Source organism: Pungitius pungitius, chromosome 12, assembly GCF_949316345.1.
Source record: "Pungitius pungitius chromosome 12, fPunPun2.1, whole genome shotgun sequence".
Lineage (NCBI taxonomy): Eukaryota > Metazoa > Chordata > Actinopteri > Perciformes > Gasterosteidae > Pungitius > Pungitius pungitius.
In genome coordinates, this window is record NC_084911.1 from 14,909,457 (window position 1) to 14,919,779 (window position 10,323).

Sequence of the window (10,323 nt, forward strand, 5' to 3'; positions counted from 1 at the left end):
ACAGATTAGCTGTGTAGCAAGTCATGTCACAGTGTGGACCCATTGTAAAGGACCAACAACAGAGAGGATGATTAGCAAGTCAGGCAACAAACACTACCATGCAGGGGAGAGGAGAGACTGTTCAGCAATTGGAATTAGATATTTTATAGAGCAGCTTTAAAGGCAGTTCAAAGATTGGGAAATTATGAATACATTGTCACTTTATCTTTTTTTTCTCAAAAACTATGCAGTAAAATATAATATTTACAAATATACATGGGCATAGAGGAGGTTTTTGTGAGCACAAATTAAGTGGAATGTAAATTTCTGATTTCTAATTTCTACTGACTTTCATTTTCTCAAAAACGACATAGTTGTAAGATATCATGAAAGAATAGATGGAGTATAGAGGAGGTCCTACAGAGATGACGAAGAGTGGCATTTGGGCTGTACAACCCTCTTTACCGTAACGCCGTGAATAGAGGTGCATGTCGTTTTGAAATGTGGTCCGCGTGACCGCAGTCCGTCCACGCACCGTGCGGCCGATCGCACACCCGGGGGTCGGGACACGAGGCAGCGGCGGTCCGGGGGAAAGCGCCGAAACACACGGATACGCGGTAGGGAGAAGCTTTTCTTTTAAGTGGACCTCCGTGGGTCCTTCGTTTGATCAGCTCGGTAAAGTGAGTCCGTGAACTTAACGGTAAGTGTTTCGGTGGTAATGGAAGAGAACTCCCGTTCGTATTTCCTGGTGGTTGTGGCGGGTCCTCGCCGTCCCGGGTTCCCGTCCCGTAACCTTCTTCCTCCTCCTCCTTCTCCCCCGGTCGGATGCGTGCCGACACTACTTACCGGCCAGAGGAGCATTTCCTGTCATTGACACATTATTACGTGTTCTTCTTGTCGTGTGACCACAGTGCTGGTGTTCACTCAGTCTTTGGACAGAGGTGTGTCCCCCTCCCTCAGTGCAAGGACCTGTGAGCAGGAACCTCAGATGAAGGGGACACCTACCATGAGTCTCCTGAGCCCTGATTTGAGGGCGCGTGGTTAGTAGTTGTGAGATGGTTAGCACGGTTTAAACGGCGTCTTCGCTGAGGTCAGAAGAAGATCATTGTTACAACACAAAGTAGTCAACTCAAAACCAACTAGTCGACTAAAGTAACGATCGAAACCGCGCCTGGTTTCACTTGGGCTTGGTGAAAGTCCCGGCTCGTGTGTCCCTCTCGGGCCGCGGCTCAATGCAAAGGCTCTACGTGCTTTGAAGGAGCCTTCTGGGGAGTTCGAGACGTTTTCCAACCTGTCCCGTGTTGTCTGTGACTGGATCTTTGGATCCGTCTTCCTGCTTGAGACCTTCACGTTGGTTATTTTGCTGGCTCACGGCCTGGTTTTGCCTCTTTGGACAGTGTCTGGTTGTTCATGGAGACGGGTCAGATGTTTGGAGACTGGACCAGTAGAAGAGAGCTCCTGGTTCAGGCTCTCCTACCTTTCATTCTGAAGTCATCACGTCACCTCCATTTATTGTAACACAACTGCAGACGAGAAGAGCAAGATTCCACTCAAAAGACAGCAAACCGGTTTCTCCAAGTATGTAGGGACTTTTACTACACACTATGTTGACTGGTTGATTCAAATCAATACTTTTAAATATCAAGTTTTGACTTTTTCTCAATTGTTTTGGAAACGATATTCAAATGTGAATAAATCCATGAAGTTAAACAAAAGGGATGTTTGGGACTCGGAGCGTAGACCAGAGAAGTGAAACTAACTAACTAAGGACTACAATGAATGTTGACGGACTGGATTTTCCAGGTCCGTTTGTTTCTTTTACTTTCACTATGTCGTGGATGGAATGTTTCATGACGCTTGGTGATAATTCAACCCGTGGCTTTATCACTCAGTGGATTTCCTCGAGACACATGTAACGGACATAACCACCAATTTTTCATACACCTCTACAGTGAGTTTTTGAAGTTGATTGTTTTCTTTTCACTTCACTTCTTTTTGTTTTAATACTATATTAAATATAACTTGTGCAGACATGACATTGACTCCCAGCTGAAACCAGTCTCAGAATGACATTTTTTAGCAGTTTGATGAGTCAATCTGTCATGTAAGTCCAGACTGAAATAGTTAAGATAATTACGGTATGTAATCCAATGCCTCATGTTTTTAAAGCGTCCACAGATGGAAGTCAGAAAATTACTCTGCTCCTCTCAGTAAACCCTGTAAACAGGATTTTACTGTCTCAATCTCCAGTTTCAAGTCTTCAATACAGCACGTCGTCTATCTTCTATTTCGAGTGAAATAGACCATACATCAGGGTATGATTTAGGGCGGGGCTACTGTGATTGACAAGCCGTGTATAGCTCCATGCAGACCAAAGACGGTCTTTTCCGGTTCACTAGTTGCAAGTAAGATGGCGACGGCCAGGGCCATTAATATACCATTCATGGCATTACCATGAATTGAGCTGTTATTTTAATTCATCTAGAGTCGATCATTGCTATGTGTACCAAATATCATGTCATGGTAGAGAGTTTCACTCAGAACCACAGCGCCACAGTGCCACTTGGGTCCAAAGTCAGGAGAAGACATTCTCTGTATCTTTCAAAAATCTGAATGAATTCACTATAATTACTCAATAAAACTGTACATAGTTCTACTTGATTTCTGTATTGTAAAAGCTATGACCCCAAGTCTTCCACATCCACTATCTCATATTCAAAACATTACATTACATGTCATTTAGCTGACGCTTTTATCCAAAGCGACGTACAATAAGTGCATTTCCACATAGGGATACAAACTCAGAAGAACAAGTAACAAGAAAGTACAATTTTCATCAAATAAGCAGTTTCAAAACATGTTATAGATGACAGATTGTGTGTCAACATTACAGATTGTGAGAATTTGGGTCACCTGACTAATGTACTTCATAAAATTTACTTTATTTTACCCCCAGAAAACAAATGTTACTTTTGAATCTTCAGAAAAACATGTTTCTCTCTGTTTGTTAAGTGTAATTGCCAGTGTTGCTGTTTTGGTTAATCAGTTCTTCCTCTTAAAAATAGCAGAATATATACATTTTTTGCATATAATATCATAATAATATGGTTTTGTTGAAAACCAAATGCTTGTACCAATACATACCCCATGCTGTATTTTGAGGATGTTCTCTCTTTTATAACAGAATAATAAAATCACATATTGTTTCCCCCGGTGTTAGTGATGTCAGAGTCTGGAGGGCGCCCTTCCTCTGTCTCCTCGGTCTGTTCCATCTCTCTCCTGGAGGTCAAGGCTGAGACTCATCTGGTGATCCAGGCTTTCCTCCATCGAGCCCTCTCCACCCCTCTGAGTGAGAGGCCTGGCCCAGTGGGAGGGGCCTACAAAGAGCACAACAAGTACAGGTGAAATAGCTCTAAAGTTCTGTTTTTTGTGATCCTGTTCTCGACAACACACTTCTCTGTTTTTACCTGGTGTCTAAACATGATGAAGATGTCCTTCCCCTTGGCTGATAGTTTCACACCCTGAGGAGAGAGCAGGAGGAGCCGGGTGCTACACACACGAAACTTAGTAGACTTGTTTCCAATACAATGTCACTGAATGACACTATGGCTCGTTGTTTGGAATTCTTCATCCGTCAAATGGACGGTGAAGTCCGTGGCCTTAAGTCAAGGAGAGACTTTTTTGCCCCGTGCATCCCCACTGCTGCTTTTAATCGCATTTTCTTTCGCAGACACATTTGCCCCCTATTTTCCTGCCACAACTTTGTTCACCCCTCGACCGGCAAACCGATGTTTGCAGAGGTCTGCGTCCACTATAAGGACGCCATGATGGAAGTAAATCTGTGTCATCAAGTTTTGAAAGAAAAAGGTGATTGGATTTCTAGCACTGAATATTTACGCATCGAAATTATGTATCTGAATGTTTTTCAGTTAAATACTGCAAAAAAGATTCAACCGCAATAAATTTAACGTTAAAATATTCAACCGCAAAATATGCAACTGCAAAAAATCCAACCCGTAAATAATTCAACCGCAAAAAATCCAACACAACATCCGGGACCTCAAGGACGAGCAATCTAGATTCAAGACCAGAGGGCTATTGCACGAAACCCGGATAAGGGATTAAGTCGGGCTATCCAGGTAATCCTGGACTTGGTTGCACGAAAGCAGGTTGAATTAAACCCGGCCTAGTAACCATGGCGATTTATTCTTTGAAGCTAGCCTGCTCCAGACCAGGCTAAGAGCGCTGGTGGGCGAAACTGCGCAGTGGGGAGTGAACAATTGTAAACTGTCTAAATTGTGACGAGGGCGATTTATAAAGTCCGTTCACATGTGTTTCCTCCTGCACCATGATGTCCACTTCTGAACGACGTGTTGGATGAAGAAGCGCTGATATTAAGACGTGCTTTCAGACGTGAGAGGCTGTTTGGGGACAGATCAGACCCTTTAGCTGTTCCCCACGAGTACCTTTGTGCAGACTGCTGGGTCCGAAGCCTGCTCTCACCATCCCACAGATGGTCTGTGTGGCACTGCGCTTTTTTGCAAGCAGCATGTTTTATATGTCGTGGGAGAAAGTGTACAACTTTCCTAGTAAGGAGATATTTCTAAATCCTTCCGCATTCAGTCGGTCTGCGATGGTCTGCTTTTTCTCTTTGTTTAGTTACAGCTGCCGTATTACCTGTTTTGCGTATGTCATAGTGTGACGCAGAGGGAGTCGGATCCATTTGCAGTACTTTATTAACACAGGCAAGCCAGCAGCGAAATACCGACATACATCACAAACTCCAACCGGGAAGTACTCTAGAAACTAGGCCTGGGTGTAACAAGACTTCACAAATGAGCACTGGACGGGGGAGTCTAAATAAAGGGGAGTAAATGACACACAGGTGACACTAATAATGATTAGAGGGGATAACGAGAGCAGAGATGGATGATGGGAGATGCAGTCCTAGTACTCTGGAGAGAGGGATCTGGTGAAACCAGGAGGAGGCGTTGTCGGACGTTCCGTGACACATAGTCCACCAATGACGGGTTGTATCAGTGGTCATATTTACGGATTTCTTCCGACAAAAACTCTTCAAACCGATTCATTCTCTCGTATAAAATCGTCGTTTTAACAACGGCGGAATTATGCTATGAAACCAGAAATGTGAGACTCTGTAAAGGATGTAGTTAGCAGACCAATCACAGCCTTGAGGGCTGCGTGATCTCGCGTAGCTGTTGACGCAAGTTTAGAAAAATGGGTCAACACACGCAAGCACACAAGGGAGGAGGGGGGGGGGGGCTGCAAGGGGCTCTGTGTCTGCGTGTCCTTGTCCGAAAGGGCAGAAGCATCAACTAGGCTTAAGCATCATGGTTCTACCAGCCCTGTTCACCGGACTCTGTCCCTTTCCATAGCTCCAAGCCGCAGCCAAAGCCCGCCTCGGATCGTCAGGCAAACGGCTCCAACTCAGCAGATGAGAAGAGGACTGGATTCAAGGATTTGATAAAGCAGCTTCCCCGTCACAACAGCAAACATTTTCCTGCCCAAGACCCTAGAGGCTCATTGGACAGAGACCCTAAGACGAGAGTGTCTCACCTGAGAGATCACACAGATGTAAGGAAAGGTTCATTTTAGTCGGCTGTGTATCCTAAAAAAAGAGCTCACATTGAGGCCCCCTGGGGCTGGGTCTCGATAATACTGTTGGGTGGGTCCATCTGTCAGTCAGTCTGTCCAGCACTTGGGTCTCTACAGACAACTGACCAGGTGTCCCCGTGTTTTTGGTATTGCAATGGTTTTAGCCCAAAAGCATAAATTCCTACCACAATGAACAACTGTGGCTGCAGGTCATGATATTTATTGAACACTGAGGATGAGCCATGTCCATTCCGACAATCCATTGGTAGTCCTCTTTCCACTGGCCTCTCAGTGATGAGTGGGTTCCCACTGGTACACCAGTGGCTGATGTTTCCAGGGGACAAGCATGGTTTCTGTGCCACTCATCTCATTCTCCAATATGCAGATGATCAGATATGTCCTTCACATTGGTGCTTTGGGGGGGGAGTAAGACTTTTTGATGTGAGCAACCCGTGAACCTGTTTCCACAGGATGGTGTCAAACTCCCCTCCTCTACATCGGAAGAAGATGAAAGTGAGAAGAAACCGCATAAGAAGCAAAAGAAGCTTAAAAAAAAGCTCTCCGATTTCTTCAGGAGAAGGTTAGACAAACAGGAGAAAGATGGCTGTGACACTCGTCCCAAGAGGCCTTCCACATTGGCAATCAACAAAGTCGTAGAGGCCTTCCCGGCCCCCATCTCTCCCAGTAAGCTCCTCCATCACACACACCTTAGGTGGAGTGCATTTATTTGCTACATAAAAATGTGCATGTGGTCTGAATCTGCACTACAATGAGGTGTACCTCCAAACCAGGCTGTATGGACTACTCAAACAACTGTCAAAATACACACTGCATATTTATTGGTATGACTACAGCAGAGTGGTTGGTTCAAAGTGTAATGGAGAGTTATGATGTGTTGCTGTAGCCCACCCTCCTCAGTTCTATGATGAAGTAGCAGAGAAACTGGAAAAGATTGCCCTGAGGTCCAACAGTACAAAGAAACTGAGTCCCCCGGCCCAGCTTTCACCAGGTAATCACACCCCCCTCCCACCCCCCCCCCACACACACACACACACACAAACATAATTCAAGGGACAATCATTTGAGGGGACTGAGGGAAAATAAGGTGAGGGTGATGGAGAGAAGGGAGGACAAAAGGATGCATACAGAAACCTTTGGTGATGGCAGAGCTTTGGGGTTTGATACGCTTCAAGGGGGGGTCGCAGCATCCTGCATGCACTGTGACGTGTTTCACAGGGAAACTGAATATTTGACGGATGTATGCTTTGTCGATGGATTCAAATCAAGTCCTTCACATTTGATCCAGTTGAGTGTGATACTTCACACATACCTTCCTCACGCCTGATTCGACAAAGGAGACCCTTCTCATTATGAATCATAACAATAACTAAATAGTAATGCACCTTTTCCTACCTCCAGATTATGTCACAATAATGCCGACACAGTTTGGATGTGCATAAACCTGTATTCCAGTATTTAGAGCTTAGTTAATACTTGTAAAGCTGTAGGGAGCCGTGATTCCATCTAGATAACCAGTGATGGATCTACTATCTGAAGAGGACTGCGGGTCCCTTGAGTGGACCTTCTGATACCCTGAGCTACCCTCTATGACCCTAAATGTGCATATTTTCTTTGAGCAGGGTGTGAGAAAGAGGCAATGGTGCAGCAGCTTGCCGAGGTGCTGTCTTTGGAGGGAGACTCTATCAACGTTAAGGTAGGAAGGGCTTCATCATGAACTATGCATTATTATCCATTTGTCAAATATGGGCAGCTAAACAGGCACTACGTCATGCAAACTCTGACAGATCGAGTCGGACCCCTTCCTACGGAACAGTCTGGCCCGGCTTTCCTATGCATCCTACTCCAAGCTTCTAGACTTTTTCGGGAGCAGCCTGGTATCCGGGTCATCCGCCCAGCCGCCGTCCGCTAGTCTGACGCTGCAACGGCTGGCTGTCAGCATGGAGGTCTCCCGGAGGATAGTTACAGCCACCGGAGTCCAGCGCATGCAGGGCTATGCAGAGTGCTACATGGAGAGCTTTGCCCCTTGGGTCAAGAGCCACGGAGGATGGGTGAGTGATCCATCAGAACATGTTACACAAACACAATGTCTCACAAGTCTCTAGCACTGGGTTTCTGGGGGGGGGGGATTAAGGACCCACTTTGGAGCCTCTGGTCCTGTGCCTGCACACCCCAGATTGTAATGTCTCCATAGCCCTCCCTACCTTTGAAACCTTCTTCCCCTGGACAAGCTAATAATGTGTAAGCAGCAGCATGAAGGTGAGGACATTTGAAAGGCAGAGGAGCTTTGAAATAAAATCACCATCAAAGTAAAGCCAGCCAATGCATCTAATGAGGGGTAACTTTAATGAGAATTTGAACATTTCAAAATAAAACACTTAAAGGCTGTTTCTAATGAGAGAGACAGAGTCCCCAGTGTCCATGCAAAGTGGCTTAACTTAACAAAGCATGGCTTTGAGATGTATATGTAAGTAGTCCAAAGTATAGTTTAAACTTCATTTGACTTTGTTAATGCTTATCTCACACTTCCTCTCCTCTTCAGGAGAACGTGGTACACCTGGAGGAGCCACTGGAGTACGACTGAGACTACTGGTCAACCCAAAAACACTGAGTCTCTTCTGGACTGTGACAAAGCTCCAGAAGGCCCTTTGATTCATGTCCATGTGTGATTCAGAAAGTTCTGTCTTTACATGGTCAGAAGAAGAAGCTGTGTATATGATTTCATTCAAGGACCTGCTGATTGAGAGGAATGAAATGTTCCACTTGTTGCAGTTCCAGGTTTTCTTACTGCAGATCTGTGTGAAAAAAAGCCTTTTGACTGTATGTATACTTTATATGTGTGAATTGAAGCTGCCTCACTGACAGCGTGTGATGCTCCCAGAGCTTCCACGCTGCCTCCTGGATCAATCCGCAGCCGTTGCAGTGCTGAAGATCCTGCAGCAGCTTCCATCACAAGCATCTTTTTTACTGTTGATAGGTTGTTACAGGTACTGCAATCATTTGATCACTGTCAAATACATTTAGGGATTTTTTGTGGCGATGGCGGGGCCCAGCAGAGTGATGACACAAACATTTGAAGTTGAGCTCGAGGCCATTTCAATATTGTCCTTCTATTATTCGTTGTATGTTTATTTAAAGTTTTACTTCCACATCTGAGGAAGAACAGAACCTTTCACCTCCTCAATGCAACATATTGTGTTGAGGCTGTGATTAGGGATGACTTATTTTATTAAAGAAAAGGGAAGTCTTTAGATTTCTGGGGAACTGACTCTTTAATAAAACCAGGATCTCTGGTCTTTTGCTGATATGTCCGACACTTACCAAGCCTGTTTGCAAATGTAATAACATAACCACAAACCCTTAAACCTGGAGGGTATTGCACAAAGGTAGAATCAATAAATCCAGGATAAGCGAAAAGGCACAGCTTGACTTGGTGTGATCTTAATTGGTTGCCGAGTCGGGCTGAGAAGGAGGAGCCAAGTCCATTCAGGTGCACATAGCTGGGATAAGTGCACGTCCTCTGCTTTCTTAAGTAGACCACGCTAATCGACAGATTTACTGATGCACGAGGGGAGAAGCAGCTTATTTTTCACCCGCTGAGCAGCAACTGATCAAATATATGAGGAGGTGAAGCATAAAATATGCAAAAAAAAGGAATACGGCAGCTGTAATTAAACAGAAAAAAAGCCTGGCAGACAATTGTTGACCAACTGAATGCTGAAGGGATTTAAAAATATCTACTACTAGGAAAGTTGTACACTCCGTTTTAATTGGATTTAATATGATTGTTTTATGTGTTGGTTTTATTGCTGTATCTGTTCATGTGCTAAATGTGCTGTTTTTACTGTATTTGAGTAGCCTAGCATGTAAAACACTATATGAATAATAACAATGTATTATTATTTAGCCTATACTTTGCCTTAAAAGTGAGCAGAGGAAATGAATGTTCCCCTGTAAATGTGCCTTAAAGACTAGGCCTCATTTCAAACCCTTTTCACAATGCGAGAATATGTTTTACAATATGCACAAATCTCTGTGAGTGCCTTAACGGTTTGCCTGCTCACATATTTGATCTAAACTGATTTTAGCAGTTAAAAAAGGCTCATTTGTCTGGCACTGGGGGCCGGCACCATGGAGGCTTCACCCCAGTTTAGGGATGGTCCCTTGTTTCAAAGGAATGCCTGTAATGGAGAGGATTCAGGGTGGGACAGCTACTGACTCTATTCCACCTGCACAAACTGCCCTCTTAATACTGTGGTGGAAATTTGTGGATTGAAGCTGTAGGATACTAAAAAATAAATTGACGACCAGGTTCATAAATTATTAATTAAAATTAACCATAGATATAATGCATTTAGCACACCAAAATACAACCATGATTCTGGAGATATATATTCAATAAAGTAATGGGAATGTTATAAAACTACTGTAATTTGGATAACTGTAATAAATAGAATAATGCCAATGTACAGTTATGATTGTATTCAATGTAATGTAATCTACCGAAATGCATTCATGTAATACTTGATAACACCACAACTGATAGACTGAGAGGCCTTCAAAATCCGAACTACATTGAACTCACCAGGAGACCACACCCAGGGGGCGTGGTCACATACTTTCACACCTTTACTGATCGGTATAAATACTTGTAGGCACACTTAACAGAACCCAGTTACTGTTGCAATTACAACAGGAAACACACATTTG

The 10,323-nt window shown here is 44.1% G+C and overlaps 1 protein-coding gene across 2 annotated transcripts; it reads left to right on the top strand.

The window, feature by feature from the left end:
• The first annotated feature begins 360 nt into the window (after nucleotides 1–360).
• Nucleotides 361–10,082, top strand: bcl2l12 (BCL2 like 12). 2 transcript variants are annotated; one of them, XM_037477334.2, is made up of 10 exons: nucleotides 633–1,557; nucleotides 1,685–1,782; nucleotides 1,872–1,930; nucleotides 3,200–3,380; nucleotides 5,376–5,574; nucleotides 6,066–6,279; nucleotides 6,500–6,604; nucleotides 7,236–7,309; nucleotides 7,401–7,664; nucleotides 8,156–10,082. In XM_037477334.2, coding segments are annotated over exons 3-10 (1,080 nt in total). In that variant the 5' UTR covers nucleotides 633–1,557; nucleotides 1,685–1,782; nucleotides 1,872–1,929; the 3' UTR covers nucleotides 8,198–10,082. The 2 variants fall into 2 exon arrangements, with proteins under 2 accessions (XP_037333234.1, XP_037333231.1); XM_037477337.2 differs by lacking the exons at nucleotides 633–1,557; nucleotides 1,685–1,782; nucleotides 1,872–1,930 and adding an exon at nucleotides 361–596.
• The last annotated feature ends 241 nt before the right edge of the window (nucleotides 10,083–10,323 follow it).